The 17,604-nt window shown below is 45.5% G+C and overlaps 8 protein-coding genes across 8 annotated transcripts; 2 read left to right on the top strand and 6 right to left on the bottom strand.

Annotated features, from left to right (window-relative positions):
- Positions 1 to 553: 553 nt before the first annotated feature.
- LCP9604111_9574 (uncharacterized protein) lies at positions 554 to 886 on the bottom strand (the record flags this gene model as incomplete). Its single annotated transcript, XM_039077843.1, has 2 exons — positions 554 to 803; positions 873 to 886. The coding sequence occupies 2 exons, from the start codon at positions 884 to 886 to the stop codon at positions 554 to 556; spliced, it is 264 nt and encodes an 87-aa protein (XP_038924394.1).
- Positions 887 to 1,607: 721 nt separating this feature from the next.
- Positions 1,608 to 1,982, top strand: LCP9604111_9575 (uncharacterized protein; the record flags this gene model as incomplete). Its single annotated transcript, XM_039077844.1, has 2 exons — positions 1,608 to 1,757; positions 1,812 to 1,982. The coding sequence occupies 2 exons, from the start codon at positions 1,608 to 1,610 to the stop codon at positions 1,980 to 1,982; spliced, it is 321 nt and encodes a 106-aa protein (XP_038924395.1).
- Positions 1,983 to 2,451: 469 nt separating this feature from the next.
- On the bottom strand, positions 2,452 to 3,886 carry LCP9604111_9576 (uncharacterized protein; the record flags this gene model as incomplete). The annotated part of the gene is made up of 2 exons (XM_039077845.1): positions 2,452 to 3,059; positions 3,112 to 3,886. 2 exons carry the CDS (start codon positions 3,884 to 3,886, stop codon positions 2,452 to 2,454), a joined length of 1,383 nt encoding a protein of 460 aa, XP_038924396.1.
- Positions 3,887 to 5,080: 1,194 nt separating this feature from the next.
- LCP9604111_9577 (uncharacterized protein) lies at positions 5,081 to 6,654 on the top strand (the record flags this gene model as incomplete). The annotated part of the gene is made up of 2 exons (XM_039077846.1): positions 5,081 to 5,325; positions 6,324 to 6,654. 2 exons carry the CDS (start codon positions 5,081 to 5,083, stop codon positions 6,652 to 6,654), a joined length of 576 nt encoding a protein of 191 aa, XP_038924397.1.
- Positions 6,655 to 7,020: 366 nt separating this feature from the next.
- LCP9604111_9578 (uncharacterized protein) lies at positions 7,021 to 7,716 on the bottom strand (the record flags this gene model as incomplete). Its single annotated transcript, XM_039077847.1, has 1 exon — positions 7,021 to 7,716. The coding sequence occupies one exon, from the start codon at positions 7,714 to 7,716 to the stop codon at positions 7,021 to 7,023; it is 696 nt and encodes a 231-aa protein (XP_038924398.1).
- A 2,398-nt stretch (positions 7,717 to 10,114) lies between these two features.
- Positions 10,115 to 11,558, bottom strand: LCP9604111_9579 (uncharacterized protein; the record flags this gene model as incomplete). The annotated part of the gene is made up of 4 exons (XM_039077848.1): positions 10,115 to 10,226; positions 10,280 to 10,620; positions 10,675 to 11,369; positions 11,417 to 11,558. The coding sequence occupies 4 exons, from the start codon at positions 11,556 to 11,558 to the stop codon at positions 10,115 to 10,117; spliced, it is 1,290 nt and encodes a 429-aa protein (XP_038924399.1).
- Positions 11,559 to 13,004: 1,446 nt separating this feature from the next.
- LCP9604111_9580 (uncharacterized protein) lies at positions 13,005 to 14,336 on the bottom strand (the record flags this gene model as incomplete). Its single annotated transcript, XM_039077850.1, has 1 exon — positions 13,005 to 14,336. The coding sequence occupies one exon, from the start codon at positions 14,334 to 14,336 to the stop codon at positions 13,005 to 13,007; it is 1,332 nt and encodes a 443-aa protein (XP_038924400.1).
- A 2,533-nt stretch (positions 14,337 to 16,869) lies between these two features.
- LCP9604111_9581 (uncharacterized protein) lies at positions 16,870 to 17,192 on the bottom strand (the record flags this gene model as incomplete). The annotated part of the gene is made up of 2 exons (XM_039077851.1): positions 16,870 to 16,966; positions 17,020 to 17,192. The coding sequence occupies 2 exons, from the start codon at positions 17,190 to 17,192 to the stop codon at positions 16,870 to 16,872; spliced, it is 270 nt and encodes an 89-aa protein (XP_038924401.1).
- Between the last annotated feature and the right edge of the window lie 412 nt (positions 17,193 to 17,604).

Below are 17,604 nucleotides of genomic sequence, written 5' to 3' on the forward strand. Positions count from 1 at the left end.
TCCTAGAAGACGCGCCCAGTTTCAGCCCTGGGAAAAGTCTTCTGTCTCTGACAGATCTGCAATTTGCATTGCCAGATAAAGGTGAGTTCTGGCATGCCACTTCGGACTTGGCTGCGCGACTCGCGGAAAACCCAGCCGCGTATAGCAATGAGAACATTGAAGAGAACTGGATTTCTCAAACTGCGCCGCTTTTGCAGCCTTGTGATGCAAAATTTCATTGGATATGACACTTTTCAGGATAATCTCCACGCAGTGTATCTCTCTCTTTTCTTGTACAAATACATGCATGGAAATTGAAATAACGGTGCAAAAGATAACATAGCACCTAGTTAACACTAAAAGTCCAGTTGAATTGAGCCGGCATATAAATTACAAGACATGATACTCTTGCCAGATATCGAGACTTCTGACGTTGACAATAATCGAAGCTACTACCCAAAGTCAGTCTTGTCTGTTAACTCAGCCTTATAATATAGACTACAATCCTGAAGCAATTCATCTAAGGTATCGGCATCTCCTCGATAATATTTTCTCAAAGCTTAAAAATAGACACTCAAGCCAATGCCACCTCATCTTCGAAATACGCAGTGAACACATCACCCTCTCTAAGAGGTGCTGCCACCGACTTCAGGCGTTTGTGTGCCTCACAGGTCGAATCGTAAAAGCTCATGTCATCCAGATTGCGGAAAGTTGTCTTCACAGCTAGCGTATAGCCCTTGGTTCGTGCATCGGGCAAAGTACGACCAGCTTGAACGGAGAGAATATAAGGCTCTGAATTCTGTATTTCAATCACGAACGTAGCGCTTGCCATTGTCAGTCAGAGAAAATGACAGCATACACCTTGTCAATGTGGATAGGCGGTCAAGGCATACCCTGGTTGCTTCATGAGCTAGTTGACGATATTCAGCCAAGAGGATGTCGATATTCTCCGGTTTAGGGATGTTGAACAAGGTAATGCGGTGGATGGTCATAATGATGGTAGGTGTTTTTTGTCAACCGCAGATGTATATTTTCAACGAGATTGTAGACGGGCGGAATGCAAAGGGACAGTTATGGTGGGGGAGACAAATACTAAAGAGTGTAAACGGTATATTTATTCTGACTCTCACATCACGGAGTCCATTTAGCTTCGCTTGCAATAGCCTGAATGCTATTTAATTAGCCCTCCGAACCCTGATCCGTGGGATAAGCCGTCGTTGTCGCCAAGAGTAAGATGGCGATGGAACCCCTGCTGGGATAGCGTGTGGGATTCAGGTATGGACGGTGCGCTATCCCAGGGGCATCCCATTGTTGCTTCGTATTGAGTTTCGTAAAGAACTGTCGCTATCCAGCGGGATCCCGTCGCGTCCGGTTCATTTGTTTGAGCGGTATCCCATCGCAATCCCAGATTGTAAATTCCAGGGTCCAGTTTCATCCCATAGTGTGTTAGCAATACTAGTGGTCATGGTTTCAGTACATACATCGCTTTTGTTAAAGCTCCACGCTGCTCTTATAAAATTCGAACCGTGCCCAAAAAATCCAAAAAGCAGACCCATCAGATCACTCGCAATCCATTTCTTTGCAGAGCAGCCTCGATAGATCTGGACAATAGCGCCTGATCAGTTGCAATGACTGAAGTTCTGAAAGGCGAATCCGAGCTCCAGTCTGCTCTGGCGGATTCTCACACTCCTAGCTCGATCTCTCAACTCAGTGAGAAGCATGACAGCTCCTCCGAGGAGGTGGAGAAGGAGGGAGGGAGAACCATCACCGGGTTCAAGGTTCGTTGGATCGGTCTGGTTCCTCCTGAACACTGCTAAGCTTTTGAACTATAGTGGATTCTGGTTGTGACCGCCATATTGTCTAGCCATATGCTTTTCGCCCTCGACAACACCATTGTGGCTAACATCCAACCGGCCCAGCATATAGCAATAGGCTATAGGAGATCCTTTTTGTCAGACCGCCAAATCTTCATTTTGATGGAAGAGATGTTGCGGAGAAATTAAGGTAGTGGTAGCCGTGGACGAGCTTTCCATGTCCAGGTAGTAGTAGGTATCATTTACACTGACCCCTCGCCAAAGCGATATGCAGTATACAACAACTATATATCCGAGTATGTACACATAGAATGATCCACTTCCTGACATGACCTTAGAGCCTCGTCACGGCCTGTCGTGGCCAATTGGCGTTCCCATTGTTAGGCTGCCCTCATGGCGCACGACTGCGAAACCTCTGTGACGCCTCCATGTCCAGGTTGGATCGAAATCAGGTTCACCACTTACGCACACGGATTTCTTCCAGAACCCTCTCTCGAAACACGCTAATCTCTATTTGACCTAGCTCAAATTCAATGGCCGAAATGTATTGAACTGAAAGATGTGCGCGTTGCGCGCATCAGCCCTGAAACGAAGGACCCAAAGGCTAGAACGAGAGATGGCACCATCAACATCTCTTGTTCGTGACTTGCGAGAGAGATTAGTCTGCTGTTCCATTCAGACTTAAGAAGCCCATTTCGTGGTGAAGCTCGGTTCCTTCCAGGGAAAGATCATTGTCCGCAATGTCTTCTAGTATGTCCTCGAAAGCAGCAGCAAACCTTCGAAAAGCACATCTCTGGGCAAGTAAATTATGATAAACATCGTTATGCAATCGATTAAAAGAGAGGTTCAGATCGCGAAGGAGGCCAAAGAGTCTGCTCTCCAGACTTTTTGCAAGTGTGCTCGGTTGGTTTGACTTTAAAAGCAGGAGGGGTAAATGGTCGTAGTACCCATTAGAGTTGCTCGGATTGCGTCGAAGTTGGTCTTCTGGCCACGCCTTACGACACCATCTTCGAAGCTTGCACAACAACTGTTGCGGCATTTCCAAAGTGATTGTTTCTTCGGGGGTTAGTTCCTCGAGAATCCATGCAATATCGCAAGATAGCCAGGTGATCTTTGAATCCACAAGCTTGCGCTGCAAATCCCCTGCCCCGATATCTTTAGGATTTTGGAAGAAACATTTTTCAAACTGTGCATCCAGGGAGGTAAGAAGTTCTTCCCACTGCTCTTTGATATACGATCGGTTCCATTTCCCGTCGATATTCTTTTCTGTATAATGCAATGAGAAAGTGTTGGAGTATATCACGTTAGACTTTCTTACCACCGACTTTCCTTTTTGCTCTGATCCGGCATTCATCTCTTAACCCCTTCATCCATGGCTCTTCAGTCCAGCTCTGCCTCCAAAGAGCAAATGCCTTCGTAAACTCTAGAACCAGGAGTTGCTTGAAGCAAGAGGATATTGGATAATAGTTAACAGCGTAACTTGGGTGAAATGCATTCACAAGGGTAGACGAAAAACCAAATCCGGTAAGCTTTGGGTTATCAGGGTAGAAACTCCGCCCTACTCCTCGGCTCTGAAGTTTCTTGACAAGAGAGTTTTGAGTCTCAGTTTTGAAGCAGCATAGAATGATATCAGGGTCTTTAGCCCTAGCCATATCGGCGAAAACATTCTGTGCTTCATTGATGATATCCTGGTGATCTTTTCCCGCGACTGTCTCATCTAGAAAAGGTATTGCATCAAATAAGCTGACATCGTCAAAACCCAACTTATCGTTGTTTACAGCAGAAATAAGATCCGACACTGCATTAATGGTTCGGCAGTTGCGTTTGCCTTCCATAAATCCGTCCGAGTTTTTCTGTTTCGAATGAGGCCGTTCCAGTACAATAAGGACACCACCCTTCAATTCTGGTCGCGCCATTTCGAGTCCGAAGCTCAGGTCACATATCGGGTAGTCACTCTCGTCAACCTCTAGAGATGATCCAAAGCTATGAAGAAGCTGAATATGGTCGGAATTTTCCTTGTCCCGATCGATACGTCTTGCCTCACGAATCACTCGCCGCAGTCGATGGTCAATAGGAACACCTAGGCACTCCATTTTGTTGCAGGTGATGTATCAGTGAGCTAAGTAAAAGGTGTTCAACGAGTATTCTAATTCTCAAGGATAATTTTTGCGTAAGGGCAATCTTGAGCATTGGTAGCAGACTTCAGTCTCGTCAGCAGATGTGCGGGGTCTATCTAATCTGACAATAATATCGTCGAGGCGGTATATGGCAATAAGCAATAGAGCGTCCTAGTAAAAGAGGGGCCTAGAACAAAGATCGAAGCAATCACAAAGAGGAAAACGTGCAGATGCATTGCATGCATGCACGGCGAACCATAAGCCCTGACACACCAGACTCGAAGAGGAAATGCAGGGGGCGAATCATGAGAGTGCGTGGCGGAACGAACCGTACATAGTTAAGCTGACACCAGCTACGCACGGGACACAATTGGTTATCCACCTTCAGGAAGGCCATTGGCTTCCGCGACGACGATCAGTGCGCGTCGCGCAAGAAACAGTCACCCACGTCTTGGTGGACTGTCCAACACTACAGGGATCAAGAAGAGAATTAAGAGAGAAGGTGGGGACGCATTTAACAGCGTGTCGAGTCTGCCGGGAGGCTCAAATGGTGTGAGAGAGGTAAGCCAGACACCGTCTCTCGGGCTAGGACGGTCACGGTTGTGCTAGACTTCGCAGAGGCGTCACAACGGTTCCAAAGTCGCGCGCCATGAGGGCAGCCTAACAACAGGAGCGGCAACTAGGCCACGATAGGCTCTAAGTTCGTTTTCAGGAAGTGGGACACGATACATGTACATATACGGATATATATAGTTGCTGTAGCCTGCGTATCGCTCTGCGAGGGGTCGGGGGTAAATGAAATCATCCATCCATCCATCCATCCATCCTGTAGTCAATCAGCTAGGAGAAACTAAGCGCACGATCTAGCATCAATGACTTCTAAGGTATTGTCACTTTGCCCCTAGCTTGTAATAATTGAGGGCCCTCAGTTTTTAAATCGTTCTTCTAGAAACAACCATGCTCCTGGGAACTACGAGACTTAGGGTCACGTGCATTTCCCAATACCCCACCATCCCCCAGACGTCCGACCAAAAGTCATTTCATCTGCTTACTGAGCAGAAGGGTGAGCAAGGGTGAGCATGGAGAATTCCACATGGTGCCCAACATTGCCCATCAGTCAATGCCTTATAGGGCTTCCACCCACAACACCTTCTATCGTCCCTCCGCAAAATGGCGCCAAGGCTCCCACCATCGAAGCTCGAGATGATCCATGACATGATACTTAGCAAATCCCTGAACACATCACAAATGGCCGAAGCAGCTGAGTGTAGTGAGCGTTCAATCATCAACATCCGCAACAATCTTCACCAATTCGGAAATGTCAGAGCGCCTCCAACTCGTGTCGGACGACAACGAAGTATCACCCCTCCGATGCTAGAGGCCGTTTGTGATCACCTTCTTGAGAAGCCTGGGCTGTACGTGGACGAGATGGCGCTCTTTTTATAGGATGAATTCCATATTCAGGTGACAAATTCGAGTCTCAAGCGGGCTCTTGCATCTGTCGGCTGGTCGAAAAAGGTGGCTCGACAAAGAGCAAAGGAGCAAAACGCCGATCTGCGAGACTTCTACCTACACAACCTATCTGATTTCCAATCCTATCACTTAGTCTATATGGATGAGTCCGGATACGATAAACGAATTGGTTTTAGACGGACCGGTTGGTCTCCGGTAGGTGCGACCCCTTTGCAGGTATCCAAATTCCATCGTGACCAGCGATATCAGATCCTTCCTGCATACGCCCAAGATGGTGTTGTTTTTTCTCAGGTATTCCGAGGCTCGACTGATGCATCTGTTTTTGAGGACTTTATTAAGCAGCTTCTCAGACATTGCGGAAAGTGGCCCGAACCAAAGTCCGTTTTAGTCATAGATAATGCATCTTTTCATCATTCTGAGCGAATCAAAGAAATATGTGCTACTGTAGGAGTAAAATTGGTTTACCTGCCACCTTATTCACCCGATTTGAATCCTATCGAGGAGTTTCTCTCTGAATTGAAGGCGTTTATCAGGCGTAATTGGCGGCGATATGAACAAAGACCTGACCAAGGATTCGCATCTTTCCTCGAGTGGTGTGTCGAGGTTGTCGGATCTCGAGAACGAAGTGCAACGGGTCACTTTCGCCATGCTGGCGTTGTTGTTGAAGACTATCATTGAGCGTCGGGGCTGATTATAGATCTGTTAGAGCACCTGAATAGTCTGCACCTCGTATATCAGGTTACCCGTATCTATGAAACGGGGTGCCCCCATTTTTGTCTGACAAGATCAACACTAGTTCTGTATAAGACAATTTCGTTGGCAAGTTTGACTAGATAATCCATGCATTACGTATTGATCTTGCCTAGGACTACATTGTAGGAAGTACATCTAATCGAAAGCAAATAAATGAGTAAATCCAAGTCTAATCACGCCTTGCCAGCCACTCTGACTGCGAACCTGCGCAATCAGTTTCTTACGTGCCTCACCCATCTATCGATGTCGCTTATGAAGCGGCGTGCAATCCCTACCGCAACTCCTTTTTCAATAAAAAACCCAGGGTCATGGTCCTCATGGATCTGTTCAAGATCCAGACCGTTGGCCAGCGTTACATCGCATGCCTGTCGAAATTGAGCCTTCAAATTGTCGTCAACAACATTTGTTTCTTGCCACGCGGTGTATTCCCTCACAGCCACATCTCGGGGCCCGTCAATTATGAGCTGATCTACTATCTGTCCATTTTGCGGTGGAGGTGTGGCCAATGCTGGAATTGAGTTGGTCGCCGGCGATTGTAGGTGAAGTTGCCCTCCCATGAAGTTGATATTGATAGGCGGGCAATTTCCTGGCGCGAGAATTTTGTTGCCCTTAGATTGTAGACTTTCCAATTTCTGTTGTTCTTCTAAGAAGAGTTCTTCGCGAACAGCGTCAGGGACATCATCTTGACACTCCAGAATGCCACCGCCTTCGACATAAGCGATCAGGCGTTTCAAATGATGTGTCCTTAGTTAATAGTGTTTTTTCCCATGTGGGTCCTGCCAGCAGTGCGGACCAAGATGACAAGACGGCGAAGGGCAACGTATCAAGTTGTAGACAGCCCGCCAGATCGATTGTTCCCCAGTTGTATACTATTCGGCGTCGAGTTATTCATCTCGCTCGTTAAGCATCCTTTTGGTAACAGATGACCTTCCTCTTTTGTCGGTTCTGCCTGTTACGCTTCTAGGGGAGTGGTCGTCCTCTATATAGTTGAAGATTATCCTCAGCCGCAACTCTTTACCGCTGGTATAAAATTTCCCCCAAACGAGTAATTGTTTTTCCACGGCGGACCAGTCAATATTGAGGCCATTAAACCGCTTTTTCAGGTCGTGTTGCTTGCGATCGTTGATCGACACAACAATGGATGTGTCGTCGGACCTGACCCTTCGTTTACGCGCAACTTTCTCCTCGATTACCTTATACAGCTTGTCCCTGAGGGCCAAGGGCCAGTAAGCACTTGGGGTCAACGCTACGTCCTGCTCCGTATCCTCTGATATGGACCGATTATTCACTTTGACTTTCCACTCGATAGTATACCGAATAAAGCTTGCGGGAAGCTCGTCGTCTGGCCTATTCGCTTCCCACTCGGAGAGCTGAAGCAGCTTATTGGTTTCTGGTGGAATTGAAAGTAAGGGCTCGGAACCGTCCTGGGGGCAACGGTTCGGTGAAGGGCTAAATCCATATTCTGATGGTGGCGTGTGTTCGTAATACCCAGGAGTTGGGGCGTATTGCGAGTCCTGGTCCGACGGATCGAGGTCCTGGGGTTGGGATTCATCACCGTTGGGATAGAAGTGGTTAATCATCGTCCTCAATTTCCTAATAAACCGAACTTCAGCACATAGTGGTCATCCAGTGTTCAACAGAAGGGGACTAAAGGAATCCAGCATTTGTAGGGCAGGTAAGTCGGTTGGTAAAAAATATTTCGTCCTACCAGTATTGTATCTACGTATGTCTTCGCTCGTCCACTATATTTGTAGAATAGTCGATTGAACGTGGTTAGCTAAAGGGGGAGGTGAGAAGTGGCCAGATAACCGACCGAATCTCCTGCCACCTCGGCTGTTTGGCTTGTTTGCAAGTGAATGGCTCTAGACACGCATAGCCCATACAACCATGATACGATAGCTATTTTTATGCCATTATATATTACCGTACTAAGATACTGCCAAAAGTGTGGGTCAGGGGGAATCTAGCTATATTAGGCATAGCGTTATGCAAAACAAAGTTCAGTAAAGAATTAAAGAGAGTGTAGAGATGAAACTGATTTCGAGCGCGTCTGTATGGAAATCTCGTTTGTTATAATTATATAAGAGGATTTAGCCATTGGGCCAAAAAATCATAACAACGATTGGAACATCCGATTGTCGCTGCAGCAGTATATATAGTAGACCCTACATCAGAATAGAAGAGAAGGAACCATAAACAGATAGTCAGCCTCTTTCTCGGTTTGAGGAGTTCCAACGACCCTTTATACCTGCCTACCGTCCCCTGCCTCCTCTGAGCGTTTTGAGCAGGTTGGATTGACAAGAGTCATGAGACAAAGCGCAGCCTGCCGATACGAAGATCCACCAACCCATCCATAACGGAAATCACTAAGGAGTCACGCGCAAGGCCGACGGTATATACGGCATTTCTCCCATTGGATTAAAGCGTTTCATATTCGAAAGTCCACGTTCTGCCTTGCTACGCCTCGCCAGAAGAGGGCCATAGCAAAGGAATCGTCTCCAAAGGGCTGCTTAGCGTGAGGATCAGCGTCCAGTCAGGTAAGGCAATATACGCAATTCTGTGGCTGAAAAAAAAAGTACGAGGGAAAACTCACGCTTAATATATATTGTGAAGAGACGGCTAAAGACTCTTTAGGATATGGTGACTATAGGCACTTATAAAATAAAAAAAAAAAACTAGTAGAGAACAGGAATAGGCGAAGAGGAGTATTTGAAGGTAATTCGAATTCCAGTTTTACTATATTTGTAGAATTATAGTCTCTTTTATAGATAACGACGACAGAGGCCCGGAAGATAGAATCCTTCTTCTACCAGGAGTAGATAATCTTAACCAGATCCTGCTATCTAACCTATTGCAGTCGAGGACGCTAGACTATACCAGTTTCATAGCCCATAATAACAATTCCCGCAGTTATAGTCTCGTATTGATCATAAGATACAGTATCGACTAAGGTCTAGGGCGTATGCGGTATTTTCGCTATTGGCCTATATGACCGAGCTATGATTTCAAGTTTTTACCGACTAGGTAGAGAGGGACCGGAGAGACTGACGATAATGATAACTGGGCGTTTAGCCAGGTAACTAGGAGCCATTCTATAAAGCTGGGCTGTGCAATGCAACCTTAGGTAGGGCGGCGGGAGAGGGATATACAGCGTCGAGGGTATACTGGCACTTTGTAGATTTAGAGGCCTACAGAATCAGAGACGAAAAGGCGTACTGGCAGAGGGTAACCTAGATATCTTTGTAGTATGGTACTTAGTCACTGCCCTAGGGAAGGAGTAGGATTATTAACACAAATTAACAGGATGCTGTATTATCCCAGTAGTTACGCTTCTAGGTAACAGGCATTGTAAGCTAGATATCGGATTAAGCGGCATCTCCGGTAGAAATGAAAGGGGCAGTATATTGGGCTGAAAGCAAATGTATAGTAGTCGGTAGGGGCCGGAGTAAAAGAAAGGGGGCGGCGATAAGTGCAAGATAGAGAGGCAGAATAATGGAAAAGTAAGAGAAAGGGAGGAGGAGCAGCGAAGACGGGTCTTTTATGTCAGCGGCATTGAAGGGAGGTTACGTGACAGCGTATTGGGGCGCTAAACCCAAAACGGCAAAACTAACCCGATACAGTAATTCACAGGTCCGCCGTTTACATACTACATACCGCCTTGTCCACCGCCCTACAATAGTCGCCATAACTCAATTTCTACATCTTACAACATAGGGGATAGTTACAGGGATACCCAAATTAAAATCAACTTGAATTGCTGCAGTGTTTCCACAAATTATACTTACGTTTTACGCATGATAACATGGTAAAAAAGGACACAAACCGACGATGCAGCATAAGAGGATTCCTCGAACTCACGCTCATCATCCACAGACACAAATTTAGCAACCCCCTCAGAAAGATGATATCACCGAATATCTAGCGTGAGTTCCACGTCTGGCGAACGCTGTTCTCGGCATTTGCATGAGCCAACTTCCTTTACGAAATCGTCATGGTGCGCATGCTCAACATCAACTCAAGTTCCGCTCTGTCCAAAGTAGGCGGGGTGGGATATCTAAGATCCTGGACTCCCATGAGGTATTCCACGACCCTGTTCTAATATTAGTACGCATACCAGGCTTGGGAAAATAACATGTCTCGTACTTGTTGTGAAAGTAGGTTGGGAAGTAACATCTGAATCCTCCTTGTCGGCTCTGTTCTATGTGCAGCCAACCTTTCGTGATACACGACAGCATAGCTTCACTTTGTGGGTTGAACGAAATGCTGTAATCACCGCTTTGCCGAACCTGGCGAAGAACTTCAAACTCTGCTTCGGGAGGGAAAAAGGTTTCGGGAGAAAGTGGAAGACCCGCGAAGTTGACAATTGCCGCGATCGTTGCTTCCATGATGCCGCGAATTTGAAAGAATTGCATGATTTCATAGTCATCATAGCTTATGGTTTCCATTTCGTCATCCGCGTCATCCTTGTAGAGAACCTCATACCACTGGCAAGATGTTAGCATGACAGAAAATATCAGACATTACTGACCATCACATACCATGTCACAGATATGCATGAATGCATCCATCAATTCAGGCTGGCCGTCGGTTAAGCCAAAGATGGTATCTTTCAAGATCTCACAAATTTCGTAATCAGAACCTCGAGCCTGGAAATGCATTTCCAGGTAGAGATCGAATTCTTCTCGGGTGTAGAAAAGTGTGAGGTCCTCGGAAAACCTAGTGGACAAGAAAAGACGCTGACGCTCATTGAATACTATCAAGTCACTCCCCATGTTCTGTGGCATAACACCCCTATCGGGGGTGCCAAATGCACCGAACAAACAGAAACTGGCCCCTGGTATGTTCGCGAGACGGTTCTGGTTCACTGAATTCAGAAGTACCCACAGCTCAGAGTTATTGTAAGTCATATGCGCATCATCAATGATAAACACAAACGTGTCGAGCAGAACGTTGTGGCCGAATGCAGCATAGCCTTGGGTGTGACAGGCCTCGACCAGGTAATGCAACGCGGTAGGACCACCCTCTAAACTAGGGGGAAACTGTTCGATCCAAATCGACTTGACTCCCTGTCCACGAAGGTAAATATGAAGAGACCGGGCGAGAAAGGTCTTTCCCGACGAGGGCGTTCCACGGGCAAGCACCACTCTTTGTTCATTGATGCGATTGGCAAGCTTCCTCACGGTTTGGTGTCTCGGTAGCAAAACTTGGCTAGCACTAGCATCACTTGGGTGCGCTTAAAGAGAATTAGAATCAGTTTGGCAGAGAGAAGAAATCCCTTACGCCCAATTTGGAAATGATTCTTAAGTGGATGTCCACACTCCCGGCAAGATATCGATAAGTCATTCACATCATACTGTCCTTGGCCAAGACAAGGGCAGCAATAAGAGCCGTTGCCACTCCAGTAGCAGACTCCAGCTGCCATGTTGCGCGTCAAGAATCGGCCAAATGTAGTTGATACGGAGACTGAAAAGGGCGGTGGAGTTGCAGCTGCTAACCCAACCCGAGTGTAGGCAGAGTGAAGTGGTAATGATTGAGAATAAAACAATGGGAAAAGATCAGGATTCAAAGTCGGCTGAAGCGAAAAGAGTGGGATGGAGATAGAGAAGACCAGGAGACAGTGGGACGATGAAAAGTAAACAAAGCACGTCTGACGCGACGGTGGAAGGCGGCGTGTCGTTCTTTCCCTTCTACGTGCTAGGGATCAGATAAGGTCATGGCCATGTACATACATCCTGTCCTTGTTGTTCCTATATACTTCGTCTTGTTATTTGATTGGCTACAGTCATTCTCCACCATGGAGCCTGATAGGGGCTGATGATTGGAGGGTTGGATTTCTGGTATTCTGCCAAACTTAACGAGAGCGGAGGGACATGTTCCGCCTTCGAGAGACATATACACCGGATTTTAGGCCGAGCGAGATGGATTTCCCTTTCCGTTTTAGTGCTCACCCCCTTGCCGCCTTTTGCTCACTGAGTAAAGCTGAGCACGCCCCTGAGTATTACGTAATCGTTAAACCCGCTCACTGAGCATCACATGATTATTACATAAGCTACAAAGTACATTTTCATTAAAGCATTGAAACTAACTTATGAAGATAGGAGTGCCTCGTTGTGAGGTAACAGGGAAGGGAATGTGGACCTGCGGATACCCTTTGCTTTTTGCTTTAATCGGGAGTTGGGGAAACAAGCAGAACCATCTGATATGGGTTGGCACGTGAGGAAGTTCACGATGGCTATTGAAGGAAGAAAGAAAAAAAAAAGTATTTTAGTCTTTCTGCTGGACGGAAGGAGGTTGGTAGTATCATCGTCGTGGGCATTGGCCCCGACAGATTTCGGTCTGTCAACTAGCAACGTTACTTTGTACATCCCCGAGAATGAAGACATCAGAAGCATTAATCAAGCATGTGCATCATTATAAACTCATCCCGGTAAAAGTATTCATAGAACATGGAGCGTGATTGGCGTTGTCATAATATTCATTATACCCTTACATTGCTTTATGCGGGTTACTCACATATCAGTCCATCACTCGTCTTCTCTGGCTAGCAAATGAGGCGGTGAATAGAATTACCCTTAGGAATCCTCCAACTTGGACCAGAAGGGTAGTCTATCTTGGTCCCTATATTATAGGTATTCCCAGTTAGAAACTTTTCTACTAATCTCAGAATACCCAAAAGGCTAGTTCTACCAGGCCTATCTAGCGTCGACCTAAGCTAGATAACTATTGGCTAGACCGGTAACCTAGGCTTACACTACTAGGTACATTAACAGTAAAAAATGCTTAGAAATCAACTCGATAATTGATAGTCTAACAAATACATAAGCCATTTCGTGGTGGGGAACAAGTATTGGTATTCCGCCAAAGTAACTCAGACGCGCTCAAGCCAGGCCTGAAACTGTCGTGATGTTAAAGGGAACACAGTTACGCTGCTGCACTCCTCTAACAAAGTATCTCCATCGTCCCCTTTGAACACGTACTGGACTGCGTTGCGTCCATCGCTAGTCTTCAGAACCATGTGCTCCGTGATTTCATCTGGAGATCGCATCCTGCTAATAACAAGGTTTGGCTTGCCACAAATGGTTCCAATTATAAGCTTAGCAAGTTTGTACTTCCGGAGCTTAGAGGGGAGCTTTTTCCCCTGTCGACAATGAAAGATAAGTGACTTCCATTCTGCGTTGGGCCAATAGTTAAATTGGATATCGGGTATAGAGAGGGACTCAATGACCGAGTTCGGGATACTGATATGAATAATGACAACCCCGCTGCACGTACTGCGGTGCTTGATATAGCAAGCATACAGTTCGGCCACTTCTCGGTCAATAGCGAAGTAGAGATCGTCCTGTCTTCCGGAGAAATCACAACGTGATCGGGAGATAAGGCATCCGAAGTCTAGGTTGCCATTATGGTCGAATAATTCCGTGATAAGAGCTTGATCAATTCCCTTGTAGATGGTTGTATGGCCCGGTGCTCTTGAAGCTGCAGTTGTTGCAGCTTCCGATAAAGCGGTTTCATGCGATAGCCAAGGAACCATTCTCAAAGAATCTGAAATTGATCGCCGTCCAGAACTACTTTGTCCAGGTCGGGAAGCTTCCCGTCGACTAGCCATATCTCGCTCACGGGAAGCTTCTTGTACCGCCTGGAGGGCTCGGTTGCGTAACTGAAAGGTGTCCCGAATCCAGGACTTGCATGAGTCGGTTAGGCGGATCGATCGGAACTTGGGATCCATGATTGCCTCCTGAAGCTCGCGAGTGATCCCATATAGATTCATACAGTGGAACCATTCGGCATCATTCTCTGAGCAGGTATCGGGAGAATAATCAAGGTGACCTTCGGCGACGTCAATAAACAGGACACCATTATCAGTGTCATCAGTCTCCCTCTTAGGCTCCCCAGGTGGCCAGTTAGTCCAATACTCCCAGATAAGAGTTGCAGTTTCCGAGTTATAGCCGAGATGCTCGAGTGCGGCCAAAGAGACGAGATGATCCGGGATACTGACAAAGGAATCGGAGCTTGAGGAGATCGATACGGGGGTCAGCGGAAGATGCTGTTCTTCTTCATCGCTAGATCGGTTTAAACGTCGTTTATGAATACGACGTGTTCCATCGGACGAAGGAGAGCTGACCAGCCCCGAGTTTTGTAGGGTTACCGCATCATCCGGAACCAGGATATTTGTCTGCATGCCGTCATTGCTGGTCGACATAATGAACTTTCGATGCGCGGGTAAAGGTTCCGTGGTGACCTGGCTTCGTTGAACGGGTGTGACAGCAGAGAATCCGACCGAATAGCCACAGGTTCTCTTCAGACGTATAACGATCCACAGAAATGTTGCTCACTAAACTAATAATTGGATATTTCTGAAGAATGATGCTGAGTTCTCTACCAGAGGTAGTTGATGGAAATGGCGTAATGTGGTATAGCTTTCACATAGAAAAATAAGTACCGTTGCCCTCTTAGTCGGCGGCACCTCGCCGCCACCGCACTCCAGGAAACAACTACTTAGGCCGCCAAGATTCTGGGAAAAGAAGGAACGCGAACCAAGAAAAGCAAAAACAAAAATCCATAGAACCGAAAATGAAATAAATCTGATGTTTTCTCTGATCTCTCATACACTTTCAAGATTGAGACCGAAAAAAAACTCAGTGAGGTTCAAATAAGCTCGGCTGTCAAAAAAATCGGGCCAATCATAGTAAAATGGTGGTGAAACAGCGGAGATCAATCAACTAAAAATCAGTTCATGATTATTGGTCAGTACTCAGATACTCTCTCTACAAAATCAACAGCCTCGTCCATGGTTCAATTAATACAGATCAACGTAGGTGATGCTTGCAGTGTTCTCGCCATTGGTGCTTTGTATGAAACCACTGCATACATTTGTAGTAGAACTTTATGTCCAACTTGCTAACTCTAAACTGAGAAGCTTCATAGCCGCGGATGCATTCATGAATATATCTACTTCAGCTGGAGTTCGCCAGTCTGGGCAAGTCAGTATTAATCATCCCATATGACATTCTTTACTCACGAGTGAACATCTCCTTGGCAGCTTGCAATAGGGCATTTTCCATTGACAGGTGTTTCATTTGGTAAGTATATTACGTTGTAGTCCCACGAATACTGCTTCTGCAAGTCCTTTATGAAGAGGAGTTTCTTATTAAATGACATCGGGTCTATAGGCGATATGACTGCTGCTAGGCGACCAATTTTGGGTATAATGAGCGCAAGGGCACGTGTACAAGCATTCCTTTCTGGCTCGTTAGGTGATTTTTGCCCTCCTGATAAAACCCTCTAATCTTGCCTGTTACGAACATATTAGGTCCGGTAATTTGTAGGAGCTGAAAGGCGGAGGCGAGTATAGGTTTTCCTATATTATAGTCTCTTGTACTTTTCTAGGTCTTTGTTACCAGTTATATCTGCCGAGCCAATACGGCTTCTTATTTTAGTAAGCTTATCACTTTCTAAGATAGATTCTTTAATCCTAGCAGCTAGGTAGCCAGGTAAATCAGGTTTACAGAATTACTTATAATAGCGATCGTCTTTCTCCTCGTTAAGGACATAAGCTATAGTATTAATGGACGAACAGTGGGCTATACAGCTCGTTTCATAGGTTTTTCCGTCTTTATAGCTATATAGTTGTGAGACTAATGCTAAGCCGTATCGACTTATTAAATGTGAGATTTTATCCTAAGAATTGTAGGTAATTAGAAGGCCTTACTATCGACTTTATTCCTAAGCGCTCGATAGATATCATGAATTTTCGGAACTTTGAAATAATTCGCTTTCCTGAAGTTTTGGCGAAGAAAGTAACAGAATCTTTCTATTGTTAACGTCAAATCCTGTATCCCCTGTACAGTCACGTTCCGGAATATAGGCTTCTCTAACGTATCATGCCTCCAGCGTAGGGTGATTTTATCCTTCCCTTCGAGTAACCGTATTTGGGCTAAATCTCTAAGGGTATTGATTCTGTAAAGTATGCCTTAGTTAATGCTAATGCTAGTAAGAAGCAGTCCTAATGCGAATTAAGGTCTGCTATGATCACAGATACCTATGCTAAAGCTATAGGGCGAGTTAGCGTTTGTGGAATAAAAGGATAAAGTAGTATATTTAGGGAATGAGGTTATTAACTTATATAGTATACTCTAGGTTTCTATTTTTTTGAGCCACTATTCATTGACTCGCTACCTAATATCCTATGGTTCGTTAGAAGAAGTAGAACGAAATAAGACGAGGTCTATGTACTATTAAGTATTAATAGCTAGATAGAATATATAGATAGGGTTGGATATACCTTATAGCGAAGACCCCTCTCTTGCTAGTGCTTATTTCTCGGAATGAATGCTCTAACCCTTATACTGGTAAAAATATAAAGCTGTAGAGCGAATAGAAGAAATACTTTCATTGTTCTATAGATGAAGATAGGATTATCGACCATCTAGATTGAAGATACGGTATAGGTATAGTCCGTCTTTATGAAATTGAACTTTTCTTTTTCCTTTTTTATAATGACTTTTTGTTTGGTTAGAGTTCCGCTGATCCACTGTGATAGGGTCAGCCTTAATACTTAAAGCCTTCGCAAAACGGACTATACTAACTCTGTACGTCTCTGAGCGATCCTATTTAGTAACTGTATTTCCTATAGCTGTCTCAAAGCTACCGAAAAGTCTCTCGGCGTAAGCTAAAGTAGTGGTCACTATAGGCCTTCTATCTAGGTCGAGACGCCTTTTAGTAGAATACGCATACTACCGAATAAATTCTTTGATTTCAGTAATTTTGGGCGCCGGAATTCCCTTTTCTAGCTCATAACCATCAGTTACTCTTCCGCTTTCAATCAAAAACCTGAAAAGTCAATAAACAAGTAAATGAGGGAAAAGCATTGCGAGGCTACTCACTCGATCCAGAGCTCGATGTACTGCAGATGAAGGGCTTTGGACTCGTCAGTATGTTTATGTTTACCACGTATGGCATCATCCTCTCGGTAGGCGTCCGGTTGGAACCCAGTTTCTTTGCGTCTCGCGCGACGCCGTTCCTTTGCTAAATCGCAAGTCTGCCGCTTCATGCCCATAATCTATGATTGGATAGGGACGCTGGAAACGCTGGAAGGAGAATGAAGGGGATGAAAGGAAATAGTGAGTTCTAATAATCGATTGTCTTTGGGGGGGGGTTTCGCTGTATTTATAGCCCGACTAGATGCTAGATACCTCGTGAAAGTCATCCTAGCCATAGTCAGGATAGGGTACCTGAATTAGCTATGGATCTTCATACGTCATCATTTTACGGTGGTCATATTGATGAATACATTCCCTAATGCAGGACGCAATCAACAAAAAGGACGGTCAATGCTTAAAGATTTTTAATTGCTGGGCGCTAGCCTGCACAGAATAGATGGCTGATGAATGATCCACCTATCACGTGATTTCATCTGATCATTTTATGCCTTTATTTTCAGGCCATCAAGATGAGCATGTCTGTGCGCT

This window comes from Penicillium roqueforti (genome assembly GCF_015533775.1).
Source record: "Penicillium roqueforti strain LCP96 04111 chromosome Unknown scaffold_52, whole genome shotgun sequence".
Classification (NCBI taxonomy): domain Eukaryota; kingdom Fungi; phylum Ascomycota; class Eurotiomycetes; order Eurotiales; family Aspergillaceae; genus Penicillium; species Penicillium roqueforti.